This window comes from Myotis lucifugus, unplaced genomic scaffold (genome assembly GCF_000147115.1).
Source record: "Myotis lucifugus unplaced genomic scaffold, Myoluc2.0 scaffold_29, whole genome shotgun sequence".
NCBI classification, from domain to species: Eukaryota; Metazoa; Chordata; class Mammalia; order Chiroptera; family Vespertilionidae; genus Myotis; species Myotis lucifugus.
The window spans coordinates 3,798,017-3,814,563 of record NW_005871077.1 but is presented as its reverse complement, the minus strand read 5'-3'; the positions used below and the strand labels follow the sequence as shown (position 1 = coordinate 3,814,563).

The window sequence follows — 16,547 nt, the reverse complement described above, 5'->3', positions numbered from 1 at the left end:
AAGATTCCCAGGTGATTCTAATGTGCAGCCAAGGTTGAGAACCACTGTTCTAGAAAGTACTAATGTGGGTTGATTGACATTTTAGTTACATTCCATTCTCTTGGCTATCCTTTGCTTTGAGCCTGTAAAATACTAATGAGTAGTAAGAAGGAAAGAAAAAGAATTCTAATAATCCATAAAAATTATCTTCATCTCCACATCTTGGAGAGTTGGTTGTATTACAATGAGTCTTATTTCGGTAATGTTTTAATTAGTGAAATCCATGGGAGTGACAAAATCAACATTGCCTGTTAGAATTTGAAGAAAAATGCAAACTCCTTTCTCAAGAAATGCACATTTACACATAATTTTGCTATAATTTCAAGATATTCGAAAACCCAGATTCTTAAAGGGAAATTTTTAGACAAAGTGATTATGGAGTAAAAATTGATAACTCTTCTTTAAGAAAATTTAGGCACAAATAGATAAGTAGATGGAAATTTGAGAGAGGAGCTAGATCAACTTGAAATTATATTTGGATTAAATCTGAAGGCAAAATTGATAGAGATCTTCTATGGTGACTGGTTTCATTCTGTTTGGCATACCTATTCTCCAGGAAAAGAATACCTTTTTTATAACTCCTGTCTTTTCTCAGAAACTATTGATATTAGAAAGCAAATACTTTATTTCTATCTTTCTTCTGGAACAAAGAGCCTGCTTTATTTTCGCATAGATCTCTTTATCAGGCCCCATCTTCCTTAATTGTGTGGTGGTGACCTTTTTGAGGATCTAGTGAAAGCCATAGACCATCTTTCCAAGAAATGCCTACATGTACATTCATGCATACAGTTTCACTGGGCTCACCCTCAACATAATGCTCGTCTTGTGTTCATCTCCCTTTCACCTCTTCCCTACCCTTTTCTCACCTTTTTCTTCTCTAATACAATTTGCTCTCTCTTTATTTTTTTTTTACTTTTCTTCTATACTCTGACTTCTACCTATGATTCCTAGGTGCATTTGGCTTTATTTTATACTTATTTCCATTTTGTGCTTTAATCCCTTGCGTATTAGTTAGAACTTAGTTGTAAGTGGTGAAAATCCAATTGTGACTAAGTTTAGGCAAAAGGAACTTTATTGGCTCATATAACAAAGCTACAGGGAGGGTTTATTCACCCAGGCTTTGGGGGTGATTGCAACTGGGGCCTGGTTTGCTGTTATGATTTCTTTTCTCTCTCTTGTCTCTCATCTCTAATTCTCTCTCCATGATCCTATCATTCTTCCACATAGACTTCTTCCATATGGCTGTAGACAAGTTTTTGGCAACTACTGGTATCACATCCTTAGTTTTTCTGTTAGAATATTTACTTTTCTTTCTTTTTTAAAAATACATTTTTTTTGTTGATTTCAGAGAGGAAGGGAGAGGGAGAGAGAGAGAAACATCAGTGATGAGAGAGAATCATTGACCAACTGCCTCCTGCATGCCCCCCCTACTGGAGATGGAGCTCCAGTATACACATACACACACACACACACATATACATATATACTTCTTATTGTTTCTTTTTCTATACTCTGACTAATACACAGGATATAGTCATTGACTGCTCCAGGCTTTTATCACCACCATTAGATCCAAAAGAAAGGCCTGAAGTTCATTTTTAAAATCCTCAACCTGGCTTAATTCTTATGCTCATCTCTGGGCCAATTACTTTGGTAGGTAGGTTGAGCACTCTGTTTTGTCAGAACTGCATTTTGTGGCAGTCTCTTCACAGAGAAGGTGTGGAGTATGCACGGTAGCATGGTTGGCAGTCCCGTCAGAATCACATCATTTGGGGGAAGGTAGATAATCAACAAAAAGAATCGTGGTGGTGCTATTACCTGAAAAGGGGGAATACTCTGCATTCAGAAACAATAAATGGTTATTTGGCACAATTATTTGCTATACATTGGAATATATCTATATTTTGGAATAGGAAATGAGTATATTTTTAATCCTCATCTGAAGATATAGGATATGTCATAGAGAAGGAGGGAGGGACGGAGGGAGAAACATTGACGAGATAGAGAAACATCGATCAGTTACCGCCCATATATGGCCTAACTGGGGATTGAACCTGCAACCTAATATGTGCCCTGACCAGGAATTGAACCTAAATTTTTTGTTAAATGGGGTGATGCTCTAACCAACTGGGCCACCTGGCCAGGGCATGAATGTATTCTTTATGTTTCAGAATTCTTGGATACAGTGTAGGGTCAGTTTCATATAAATTTCTTCACATCTGTAGCCAGATCCTGATAAATTTAAATGCATGAATATTTAAGTCTGTGATTTAAAAAGTCTTACACATTATGTTTAAAGTCATGGTACCAGTTTACTTGAGGTATTAAAAATTTCTATCTCTGCCCCTTTCTCTCGACATATATGTATATGTACACATCTATAATAATAACAGTGTAATATGCAAATCAACCGAACGGCCGAACAGCAGAACGACCGTCCGGACGACCTTCCAGATGAAGCTCGGACTGTGAGGGCTGAGGCAGCTGGGGCTGCGATGGCCTACTCTTGCACAAATTTTGTGCATCAGGCCTCTAGTACATATATATTTGTTGTATGATTATATTAGAGTAGCAGTAGAAGAGATGGTTGAAAAGATGATGGAATCTTAATAGAGTCATTAAAAAATCTGTACATTAAAAATGTTTTGTGTTTTCACCCTGTTTTTGTTCTGGGAAAGAATTTGGTAATCTAGGTGACATATTAACAAAAACAACAGATGTGGAAACATTTTTGTTGAGAAAAATACCTCTATGCATAGAATATCTTTAGCAATTACTTCAGTAAATGCCAGACAGATGGTGTAAATTCAGAATGACTACTCAAATAATGCCACAACAATTATTTTGAAGCATGGTATAACACTTGAGCTCAGATTTCTGGAAAATCATGAGTGTAACTTGGTACATTAAAGAAAGAACCAAATTTTTGTCTCAGCCTTTCTACAGAGTACTTGACTTCTGAAGCCCTCATTTTGTAACCAATGGTTCAATACTACTTGTCTATTTTTCTGTCTCATAGCAGAGTGGAATTGAGTCACTTAGAAGTGATTGGAGAGTAGGTGAGTGAAACTTGGTGTGTGTTTTTTTAAATATGCTTTTTTGATTTTTTTTTTTTTTTGGGAGAGAGAGAGAGGGAATGAGAACAAGAGAGAGAGAAAGAAATGTCGATGTGTGAGAGAAACATCGATCGATTGCCTCTCATACAACCCGACTGGGGGGATCGAAACCGCAACCTGGGTATGTGCCCTGACTGGGAATTCAACCCACCACCTTTCAGTGTACTGGATGATGCTCCAGCCAACTGAGCCACACCAGCCAGGACAACTTGGTTTTTAATGAGATATAGAAAAATAAAAAAATGGAGGCTATTCATAAAAATAACGAATATTATAGTGAGAGGAGGGTGAAAGGAACTAACCATTGTTGAGCATCTTTAATGTGTAAAGCAGTCGAATAGATGCTTACATGTGTGGTTGCCTCACAACTGCTTTGTAAGGTAGGTAGAGATAACTTTCTTTTTATGGTGAAGAAACAATTTCATATTTTCGGTTTACAAAGTCAAGGGAGAAATTTGCATTTTTAAAGATACTGAAAATAATTATAAAACATTTGGACATTCTTATTTGATTAAGTTGAGTTGAGCTAGTCACTTTTATCATAGAACACCAGTTTTACTTGAAAGAATGACTGACAAACTGGTTAATTCTGGGGCACTTGTTAGACATTTTGTCAAAAATGAACAAAATAAGCTCACCAATTTTAGTAAAGCAATTGATTTTTTGTTGTTGCAAATGATAAAATTCAAGCTATCAAGTGAAAATTAGAATTTTGAAATTTTTTATCTGCTACCATGAGCTTACAGCTGCTCAACCCAAGACTTTCTTGATGAAAGCAGTGGTGATATTTAGTTATATATTTTTTGATGATATTTAGTTATATATTTTATAATAAAATGTTTCAGCATTTGGAAGATAAGTATAACTAAGTGAATTAATATTTTTCAAATGACCAATGTGTGATGGGTACAAGTTATTTAAGGACAAGCTATAGATCAATGAATTTAATGTGATGAAGTACAAATAGTTAATTGATGTGATTTTATGTTCTACATTGCAACTGATCTCTAAAAAACTGCCACTTTGAGTTTTGGTGGAATGCCAGTGAAGGATGTCCGTAATTATCTGAAAAGCCTTCTTTCTTTATCTGCGTAAGGACATTTTTTCTTTATGTACTTCAACCAAAACAACAAATTACAACAGATTTAAAAAATATATATTTTATTGATTTTTACAGAGAGGAAGGGGGAGGGATAGAGAGTTAGAACATCAATGAGAGTGAAACATCAATCAGCTGCCTCCTGCATGTCCCCCTATGGGGATTGAGCCCGCAATCAAGGCATGTGCCCTGACCCCGGGAATCGAACCCAGGACCCATTAGTCCGTGGGCCGTTGCTCTATCCACTGAGACAAACTGGTTAGGGCATATTACAACAGATTTAATGTAGAAGCAGATATGAGAATCCAGACAGTGAAGAAATTAGAATGTAAGTGTAAAACAATGCCATTTTTCCCACTAATATTTTTTGGGAGACTACCATTTTGCATAAATATATAATTATGTTTAAAAAGGAATTTCACCAATAATTTAAAAATTTTGTAGTTTCAACTTCGAATACTAAATATCAATGGATAACTTGCATGAACAAAAGCTTTTTGGTGTCCCAAGTGATTTTTAAGAATGTAAAAGGGGTTCTGGAACCAGAAAGTTTGAGAATTGCTGTTTTGGTGAAAGTGTCTACATTTGGTCAGCGGCTCTCAACCTGTGGGTTGCGACCCCTTTGAGGGTCGAACGACCCTTTCACAAGGGTCGCCTAAGACCATCGGAAAACACACACACACACACACACACACACACACACACATATAATTACATATTGTTTTTGTGATTAATCATTATGCTTTAATTATGTTCAATTTGTAACAATGAAATTGGGGGTCACCACAACATGAGGAACTGTATTAAAGGGTCACGGCATTAGGAAGGTTGGGAACCACTGGTTTAAGTGAAAGTGGCATTTAATTGAGGCCTTGCAAGATTCTTTTTCTTACAGTCAAATCACTTTATGTACATACAGGGCATATATGTTATTGGTTGATGATAATAAAAATTTTTGATAAAAATGTTTTAAAATTTGGCTAAATATTTTTTGGCTAAACTCTTTGAAAAGAGGCAACTGATAGATGAGTTCTTAATTAAAATCTGTATCAGTTAATTTGGAAAACATAGTGGTCTTTTAACCAATACATAGAGTTAAATTTAATTTTTTTTCTTGTAAGCATATATGAACTATGGTAAAATTAAAATGTTGGAAACCTCTTGCCTTAGAAAGAGTTAATGCTTATATTAAAACTTATACATAAAGCCACATTCCCACAAGGAAGGCACAGTGTGAAAATGCTCAGTTTCAAAATCTGAAAACCTTGACTTTGCAAATTAGAAATGACAAGAAGTGAAAGACTATGCCTGTAGTAAGGTTGGAAAAGAGGAAGGAAAGATTTCTTGTCAGTCTTAAATATTTTTGTGCTGAAATTACAAAATGGAAAGCTTACCAAGCAAAAGAAAGGCTGGCTACTATATTGATTTTTCTTTAAGCATAATATCCAGTGTGAGAGATAGCTTTATTAGTTAGTGTTTGAACTATTTTTCAATAATTTGATATAAGATGAACTAACACAATTTCTCTCCTTTCATCTGTTTAGCTTGTTGAACTAAAATATGAAGCAAGTTTTGGTAAGAGGATAATTAATGTTAAATCTTATGAAATAAATATTTTTTACTATAGTGAAACCTCAATCATTTTCCCTGGGGGACAGAAATTTTTGCCTAATTGAAATCCCCTTAGTAAGACAGGAATATCCAATATCTATTTTTCATTCATCACTTATTAAAGGCTTTCTCTGTGCTAGCTAAAGTGCTAAGACTTATTTAGTTTTTGCCTTTAAAGAGCTTGTAGTTAGTGTATTTTAGTCCACTCTCCAGGATTATCAGAAGTAACATGAAAAATTATTGAACCTTTTTAAAAAGAAACTTTTGTATTTATCATTATTAATACTATTAGTTGTCTTTATAGTAGTATATTTTCTAGTTTTGAGCTTGAATTTTGGGTAGTGTCATAAATGTAGTAACTATAATTTATGAACCAAATTTCAGAACATTTGTTCTGATGAGTGTGAGAAGTGAGAATGTATTCTGGAAACTTTGAAATCTGAACTGAGCTGGATAGTTGCCATTTTCATAGAGAGGATTGCATTATTTAATTATTTAAAATATGTATTGATTGCTTATACTGTGCCAGGCATGTTTTAGGAAGCAGAACATTATTTTAAAATCTTTTACCAAAAGATAGGCAAACTGAAATTAAAGTTGATAACACTTTTTTTAAAAAAAACATATATATTTTATTGATTTTTTTACAGAGAGGAAGGGAGAGGGATAGAGAGTTAGAACCATCGATCAGCAGCCTCCTGCACACTCCCTACTGGGATTGTGCCCGCAACCAAGGCACACGCCCTTGACTGGAATCGAATAAAGTTGATAACACTTAATATTTCTTATTAGTATTTTTCTGTTGTTAGCTTTAGGGAGAAAGAATGTGCAGGCTCTTAAATTTGAAAATATTTTACACTGTGGCAACAAAAATATTAAACATAGTTTTAAGAAATGATTGCTATTACTTCTACTTGGTAGGGACAACATAGGTAGTGAGTAATAGCCTGAACTTTGAAATCAAATAGACGTAGTTGTGACTCTTGGTTCAGCAACTTCCTTATGAGGAGGAATAATTAACTCTTGGGTGTTGAGAAGATGAGATGAGTAAGTCAGGAGTCTCAGAATATATGCTTAATAAATATTAATTGCTATGTATTTTTGCTATTACCAAAGGAAATTTTTATTGGAAAAAGACAGTTTGAAACTTTATGAATTTCTATTTTAAACACTCAAAAGAACTTTTCTAACCTCTTAAGGAGGCAAGCAGAATTTTTAAATACACAGCATATTGGTTTAGAATAGATTTGTTTGAATGTGTGCTTTATGTACTTTGTGCACTGTATTATGCCTCTTGAAATATATTTGAGGGCCCAGGACATTTTTGTTTTTTAGCCTGAAAGGATAGTGTTACTGCATTAGGCAAGCTTTTTAAAAAAATTTAAATTTATTGGAAGTAACATTGGTTTAATAACATTCTATGTTTTAGGTGTACAGGTTTATAATACAACATCTGTATACTTCATTTTATGCTCACCACTCAAAGTCTAGTCTACTTTTGTCACCATATAATTTACCCCCTTTACCCTCTTTGTCCTTCTCTCACTCCTCTACCCTTTTGATAACCACTATACTGTTGTCTGTGTCTATAAATTTGTTTTTTATCCCACATGTGAGTGAAATCATATGGTTCTTTTCCTTTTTTTGTGAGACTTAGCATGATACTCTTAAGATCCATCCATGTTGTTACAAATGGCAGTATTTTATCTTTTTTTATGACAGAATAGTGCTCCATTGTATAAATGTACCACATCTTCTTTATCCAATCATTGGTCAAAGGACACTTAGATTGTTTCCATGTCTTGGCTATTGTGAATAATGCTGCAGTGAACATAGTGGTACATATATCTTTATGAATAAGTGTTTTCAACATTTTGGGGTAGATATGCAGAAGAGGGGTGCTGGGTCATGTGGTAACTCTAGTTTTAATTTTTCCAGGAACCTCTATACTGTTTTCTATAGTGGCTGCACCAGTTTACATCCCTACCAGCAGTGTCTGAGGGTTCACTTTTCTCCACATCCTCTTTAACACTTGCTATTTCTTGTCTTATTTATAATAGTTTAAGCAAGTTAAAAAATATTTTTTTTCTTAATCCTCAACCAAGGATATTTTTTTCCATTGATTTTTGGAGAGTAGTAGAACAGAGGGGAGGAGGGAGAGAATGAAAGAGAAAGACAGAAACATTGATGTGAGAGACACATTGATTGGTTGCCTCCCACACACAGCATCGAACCTGCAACCCAGATACATGCCCTTGACTGGGAATTGAACCCGAGACCCCTTAGTGCCCTGGTCTAACCACTTAGCCATGACAGCCAGGGCTAAAAATTTTAACATAACATTGCTCAGTACATTTATATTATGTTTTGTAATCCTTTATCATTTTAAATATTCTTATGGAAAACTGGTATGATAAGTTTTGGGGAAACTTATGATGTAACGTTTGGAAAGTACACTTTACTGTTTTGAGTCTTGCTTCTCAAGGACAAGGATTTGTCTATTACTGTTTTGTATCCTTCTATCCGGGATGTATTGCATGGTTCTTAAATGTAAAAATGAATGAAAGAGAGCATTAAAGCTACTAGTGAAATCAAAAGACCTGAACATTAAAGGGTATATATGACTTTTCACTTCTATTTTATAATTAATATAGTATACATTGTCAAACAAATATATATATTTTTTACTAGTACAAGTACTTTTCTTGTTTATCTAATTTTGTAATATACTTCAAAAGAGGGCTTGAATTTTGGGATGGTTTACTTTAATATGTTACAATTATAACTTTAATAAATTTTTTACCCATAAATAAAGTGTAAAGGTAGCATAGTATAAAAGAGGCAAAGAACACAAACACAGATTGTGGAGCCAGGTTGCCTGGATTCAAAGTGCAGATTGATCACTTTTTACTTGTTTAACCCTGGACAGGTACTTGAATTTTTCTTGAACTATTTCTCCATCTGTAAAATGGGAATGATAGTAAAATTTATGTCATAGAATTTTTATGAAGATTAAATGAATTAGTATAAGTACTTAGAATAATGCTTTGTTCACAAAATCCTATATAATAAAAGGATAATATGCAAATTGACCCTAACAGCAGAATGACCAGGAACAACCAGTCGCTATGATGTGCACTGACCACCAGGGAGCAGACGCTCAACGCAGGAGCTGCCTCCTGGTGGTCAGTGCGCTCCCACAGGGGGAGCTCTGCTCAGCCACAAGCTGGGCTGACGGCTGTGAGCACAGCGGTGGTGGTGGGAGCCTCTTCCGCCTCCTCAACAGCGCTAAGGATGTCTGACTGTTGCTTAGGGAGCAGGCCTAAGCTGGCAGGTGGACTACCCCGTAGGATTCTTGGACTGCTAGAAGGGATGTCCGACTGCCAGCTTAGGTTCGACCCCCCCCCCCCCCCCGTGAACAGGCCTAAGCCAGCAGGTGGACATCCCCTGAGGGATCCTGGGCTGCCAGAGGGATGTCCGACTGCCAGCTTAGGCCCGGTCCCCTGGGGAACGGGCCTAAGCCAGCAGGTGGATATCACCTGTGGGGTCTCGGACTGCAAGAGGGCACAGGCTGGGCTGAGCCCCCCCCCACCCCAGTGCACGAATTTTTGTGCACCGGACCTCTAGTATACTATATAAATGATTTCTATTATGTATAGATTACTCTTGCTACTTTGATCTCAGACATGCAGATAGCACTATATATTTTTGACATTTTAATTGAAGGAGAAGAAAGGAAAAACAGCTTAAGACTATTTTAATATTTACATAAGAAATAAAATTTACTTAGTGATTGTTTGACATATAAAAATCATAGACATACAATGATCTATCTGATTGAAACATTAAAGGTGGAACTTAGTTACTGGAGAAATTTGATATAGATGCTTAAATGAAGCGATGTGAAGCTATATTTTCTACATAAGCATTTTTCTGAGACCCTACCAAGGCAGATATTTGAAAATAGAATCTGCAGGGTCTTCCTGTATTTCAGAGAAGCTTGAGCCATCAAAGTGAACAATAGTTTTAATATATCCATTGTGAACTAGGCATTTTAAAAGCACCGTTATATTATTCATACATATTTGTTAAGTATTCTAATCATTTTCAGTTTGAAAGGAAAACACCATGAGAAGAATAAAAGCAAAAATTATGACTTTAGATTTACTGGAATGATTCATTCATGCATTCATTAATTTAGTATTTATTGAGCACTAGCTCTATATCTTGTATTGTTCAGGGTTCTGGGGATATGATGGTGAGCAAAGAGCAAATCGTGTAATAGAACCATGCTTTATGAATGAATACTAGATACCTATGTAGAATAGTGGATTGTTTCTATTGCTCTATTATGTCCCATAACAAAAAATTTAACTGGACAGTCTTTTACCTATGGGGGGTTGCTAAAAGTACCTGCAGAAAATGGCTAGAAATCTTGTAGAAGCGTGGAGGAACATTATTGTAACTGCCAAGGAACTGTATAGGATTTTCTAATATGATTCTGGGAATGTAGGTGGTGATACTTTCAGTTGTGGGATTTATTTGATTAAAGAAACAACTGCCAGCCCAGTGTCAGTCTGTTAATCTAGATATATTTTTTAACTAAAGACAAGTGTGAACTTAAAAAATAAATACACACACACACACACACTGGCCAGATTATTATGACCGGCAGATTATTATGACCTCCCCATCAGTACTTTGTTGGGCCACCTTTTGCCTTCAATACTGCGGTGATTCTTCTTGGCATTGACTCCACGAGATGTTGAAAGATGATGCGAGGAATCTGACACCATGCCTGATGAATAGCACTGTCCAGTTCTGTGAGATTTGATGGTTGTGGGACCAGCTGCCTGATGGCTCTTTTAACTTCGTCCCACAAATGCTCAATTGGATTGAGATCTGGTGATTGTGGGGGCCACTTACGCAAGGTAAAGTCTCCCTCATGTTCTTGAAAGCACTCCTGCACAATACGAGCACCGTGGCATGGCTCATTGTCTTGTTGGAAGAAGCCATCTCCATTGGGATACACCATCAACATGATAGGATGAACTTGATCAGCAATGATACTTAGGTATGTTGTGCTATTCAGATGTTTATAATGATCTGGCCCTCTAGCAACTTCAGCGCGAAATTATAGCTAATTTGCCTACAAACGTCAGGTGGTCATAATTGGCCACTCTGTATATATTTATTGATTTCAGAGAGAAAGAGAGAGGGAGAGATAGAAACATGAATGATGAGAGAGAATCATTGATAGGCTGCCTCCTGCATACCCCCCACTGGGGATTGAGCCCACAACCCGGGCATGTGCCCTGACCGGGAATGGAACTGTGACTTCTTGGTTCATAGATGGACATGCAACCCTTAAGCCACACCAGCTGGGCAAATGTGAACATTTTAAGGTGTTTTCTTGGAATTCAGGTAATCCTATATAATAAAAGGCTAATATCAAATCGACCGAACAGTGGAACCACCAGTCGCTATGACGCGACTGACCACCAGGGGGCAGACACTCAATTCAGGAGCTTCCCCCTGGTGGTTAGTGCACTCTCACAGGGGGAGCACCGCTCACCCAGAAGCCGGGCTCACGGCTGGCTAGTGCAGCAGCGGTGGCAGGAGTCTCCCCCGCCTCTGTGGTAGCACTAAGGATGTCTGACTCCCGGCATAGGCCCGCTTCTGGCAGGGAGCGGGTCTAAGCCATCAGTTGGACATCCCCCAAGGGCTCCCGGAATGCAAGAGGGCTCAGGTCAGGCCAAGGGACACCCCCCCCCCCCCCCCCCCCCAGTGCACGAATGTCGTTCACTGGGCCTCTAGTTAGTATGATAAAGAAGTGAATGGGTAATACAAAATATAAGGTTAGAGGAAAAATACGTTGGAAAGAATAAGTTAGATAAGTTAAAAAATTATTAGAGTTTGAGATTCTGCATGTAATTTTTGTGTATTTTATTTGGACTAGGTACTAATAAAATTATATTTTTAAAATAAAATTTTCCTTAAAGGAAACCACTGAAGTTCTCTGTGATAACTATTTCTGTAGTTAAGCAAAAGAAATGCTTTTGTCTTTTAAATAGGTCTTAAAATTTACAGATCAGTTAAGAAAATCAGTTGAAATTCTGTTAACATGAAAGTGACATTTTTACATAGCTTAAGATTGCATTTTCTGTTCATCTTTTCTGAGGTTTATAGAAGGACAATGCCAGTGTTGAAGGGATCTAAATTTTATAACTATTTAACTACTTTGGAAGAATGCAGTATAATATGTATTTATCTAATTCATGTGTACTTAGTTTTAATAAAATCTAGTTTAAAATCTTAATTTTAATAAAATCTAGTTTATTTATTTTCACAGGAGTTGGAAACTTTTTCTTTAAAGAACCAGATAGTAACTATTTTAGGTTTTGTGAACTGTATGGTCTCTGTCACAAGTTGTAAACTCTGCCATTTAGCTTAAAACCCGTCATAGACAATATGCAAAAAAAAGAACATGGCTATGTTTCAATAAAACTTTATTTACAAAAACAGGCCACAGGCTTGATTTGCAGCAGAGTTTGTGTATTCCTATTATTACTATAAGGAAATACAGGGAAGTGTTGTGCTATTTTTTTTTCCAATTTTCATTTTTGCCTCATTTTAAGAATGTAAAATACAATAAAATGCTCAAATGCAAAATTGCAAAAGCATTGCTATACAGATAAAACTGGAGGTTTTGGAAAAAGAATTGTTGCCATTATTTGCTCAAAAAAGTCATCAGCTGGTATAAGACAGTTCCGATTTTTATATTAAAGGAAGCTCAGGAGTTTCATTATGAAATAATGGAAGTGCAAGATGTTTGAAAGTGTTAAATATTCTAAGGAAAGAATATTTCAGGCTGTATTATTAAAACTTCATTCTAGATATCAACAGGGGTTATACTTAAGTAGTAGATTTCTAGAGGGTTTTTTTAATCCTATTTTTTGTTTTCCAATTTTTTTTAAAAAAGAAGTCAGATGACTTTTGCTTGCTTTGGTATGTGTATTTCATACTTTAAAGAGGACTAAATCTAACATTTTGTGCAACTTAATGCATCACTTTTCTAGTGAATAAAGTGTGGTTTTAAAGTTTTATTAATTATATGCTAAATACCTCCCTTAGGTATATCAGATTTTTCTGTACTTGATTTATCATGCTTATTATTGAAAAGCATTATTAAGCACTCATGTTATTTGGATGGTATTGCTAATATATACCTAGAGCTTAGAACTGTTTTGTTTTATTTTATTTTATATTTTTATTTATTTCAGACAGGAAGGGAGAGGGAGAGAGAAATAGAAACATCAAGGATGAGAGAGAATCATTTATCGGCTGCCTCCTGCACGCCCCACACTGGGGACCAAGCCTACAACCCGGGTATGTGTCCTGACCAGGAATTGAACCATGGTCAATGCTCAACCACTGAGCCATGTCGGCAGGTCAGAACTGTTTGTTTTTATAGAAAACCAAATATTTCATATATCTATTAAAGTACTTTTTCTTCATTGACAGTTTATTTAATATAATTTAAATGAGTTATGGAAAAATCTGTTTATCAATTATAGTAACTTAATAGCCAGATTTTCTTTAGGCATAATCAAGTGGGAAGGAATGTAATCTTTTAATTTTTTAGCTATAGATTTAAAGATTTAAATGGGAATTAATAAATCTTAATTTCCTCTAATAACTAAATGTAATTAGAAAAATGGGATGGCAGCAGAGAAGGAGGATGCTGCACAGACATGCTCCCAGGAACAAGCTGGAATTACAACTAAAATATGGAAAGTCTTCCTGAATAATCAATGGAAAACTTACAGGAGAGAACCCTGATACCCAAGGACTGAAGGTGGAGACGGCATAGAGACTGGTAGGAGGGGCAGAGGTGCGAAAGGGTTGGCTGGGCACCCACAGATGGCAGCTGAAGTCCCAGAGAGATATCTCAGCTGTGGGGGGTTCCACTGAGAACTCTGGCATCTAACCCTGAAGCTGGGCTCCCCAGCAGAGAGCACCAAAACTGAGGAGGGTACCCACATAACATCTAGCTGTGAAAAGCATTGGGGTTCTGTCTGCCAGGGAGTGCACCCTCTTAAAGGGCCAACGCACAAAACCTCCCTGTGGAGCCACCCACCTTGTGCTCCTGCAGAGGGAGGGTGCAGTGGACTAGAGCTGTGAGAGGAGAACCCAGGACTGGGGACTCGGGGGATAGAGCTCAGAAGGCAGACACCTCAAGTTTCCTGGGCTGAGTCATTCCCTTGCATAGTAGAGGACATCTTTCCCACATAGACATCTGCCTTCCCTGGAGGGAAGACAGTGGACACACCCTATTGGAAAACACCTTGGCCTGAGGCCACTTAAGAGATTAAAAGTAATAATTAGCCTCCAGACAGAAGCAACTGCCCCACCCTGTTGAAAAAAAACTCTTGCCACACCTGAGGATGATTGCTTGGGGGCAATTCAAGTCAGAATCCTATTAGTCTGTAGACAGAGGCGGTCTCTGGAGGCTTTGAGACTTTACTTGATCCACTTAGTCAGAAACAGCCTTTAACACTGTCCTGCACTAGAGATTGAGAGGTATAGAGGATCTACCCAATACATAGTCACAAACCCAGACAACCAAAATGAGGAAACAAAGAAACAACCCTCAAATGAAAGAACTAGAGAATCCTCCAGAAGAAGAGATAAATGAAGCAGGGATAAGAAATTTATCTGAAACAGAGTTCAGAGTAATGGTAAAAATGCTCAACAGTATGAAAAGAGATATAGTAACTATGAAAAAAGAACAGTCTGAGATAAAGATTGACAACACAGATAAAGAACACATTGGAAGGAATACACAGCAGATTAGGGGAAACTGAGGATCGAGTCAGAGAATTAGAAGACAGAGTTGAAAATATCACTCAATTAGAGAACCAAAAAGAAAAAAAAAATTAAAAACCAGGAGGACAGCTTAAGGGAGCAGTGGGACAATGTGAAACAACAATATTAGAATAGTAGGTATACCAGAAGAGGCAGAAAGAGAGAAAGGAATAGAGAAGGTGTTTGAAGAAATAATGGTAGAAAACTTCCGTAACCTGGCAAAGGAGAAAGTTACATAAGGCACAGAGAACCCCAAACAAGAAGAACCCAAACAGGCCCACGCTCAGACACATCATAATTAAAATGCCAAAAATTAAAGACAAAGAATCTTAAAGGCAGCAAGAGAAAAGAAAACTGTTACCTACAAAGGAGTTCCCATAGGCTGACATCTGATTTCTCATCAGAAACTCTACAAGCCAGAAGGGAATGGCATGAAGTACTCAAGGTAATGGAAAGCAAGGATCTGAGACCAAGATTACTATATTCAACAAGGCTATCATTCAAAATAGATGGTCAAATAAAGAGCTTCCCAAACAAAAGGCTAAAGGAGTTCATCACCACCAAGCCAGCATTACAATAAATACTAAACGGATTGCTGTAAGGGATTGCTGAGAAGAAGAAACAGAGAGACACTTAGCCATACAGAATTAAAATGGCTATAAATAAGTACCTATCAATAATAACCCTAAGTATAAATTGATTAAATGCTCCAATCAAAAGGTTTAGGGTAGCTGAATGGATACAAAATCATGACCCAACTATATGCTGTCTACAAGAGACCCACCTTAAAACAAAAGACACACACAGGATGAAAGTGAAGGGATGGAAAAAAATTTTCCATGCAAATGGAAAAGATAAAAAAGCTGGAGTAGCAATACTCATATCTGACAAAATAGACTTTAAATGCACCATGCTAAGTGAAATAAGCAAATCGGAGAAATATTGTATGATCTCACTCATTTGTGGAATATAATGAACAACATAAACTGATGAACAAAAATAGAGCCAGAGGGGAAAATATTCTAGAATATAATAGAAGTAATCCTGTTATTTGCAGATTTTTAGTATTTCCTACATCTTTCGTGGTATCATACCACGTTAGTATAGTTTTAGTAATATTATTATACTAAAAATCCTTTTATTCTTGAAATATTAATGATTATTAATAATATTAATGATTGTAATATATATAAGATCATTTTTCTTGAATAATTGGTGCTTATTGCATGTAACATTTAAAATCGTTTTCTTGAGATATTAATGTTTATTGCATGTAAAAAAATGGTATGGATACTCTTACAGTAGTTACTTGTTCTGACGTATTGTTATTGATACCTAATAGTTTTTCTGTTAGTGCATTCACTAAAATAGAATATGGAGACTGAAAACTGGGATAATCAGAGTTGTTTCTTCCTATGGCCGGCACTTCTGTTAAAAGGAACCAGGCATCATTATGGCACTTCCAGTATATCTCATTCTGAAGAGCACCAGTATCTCAAAAGGACACACTAGTTAAGAAATTAATAAATCTTAACTGAATTTAGATCTCTGTCACAGATTTTCTCATTTGTTTGTTTTATATGTAGAGACTTCAAAAAGCCTGAATGAAAACCTTTTTATTACTCCTGTGAATGTTTAGATACCTGATGAAAAGGAACAAACATATAATTTGGAACAAAGGGAGCTGACATTCTCAAGTGAGCTTTGAATAAGGTAGAGTAATTCTGAGTCTTTAGAGGAGGATCAAGAATTATTATGACTTATGGGAAATGTATCTTTGTATTTTAAGAATCTTTCCTAAATTCTGAACTGAG

General features: G+C 36.3%; 1 protein-coding gene across 15 annotated transcripts in view; it reads left to right on the top strand.

The window, feature by feature from the left end:
- The window catches only part of ARHGAP12 (Rho GTPase activating protein 12), a 179,244-nt gene that overhangs the window by 38,125 nt on the left and 124,572 nt on the right, over nt 1–16,547 (top strand). The window contains exon 2 of one of the 15 annotated variants that reach the window (XM_023752216.1): nt 5,799–5,829. The exons of the other annotated variants lie outside the window; for them this stretch is intronic. Coding sequence (XP_023607984.1) covers nt 5,815–5,829 — 15 coding nt within the window. The 5' untranslated portion in view covers nt 5,799–5,814. The remainder of the gene's footprint in view (nt 1–5,798; nt 5,830–16,547) is intronic. 15 annotated transcript variants of the gene reach the window in all.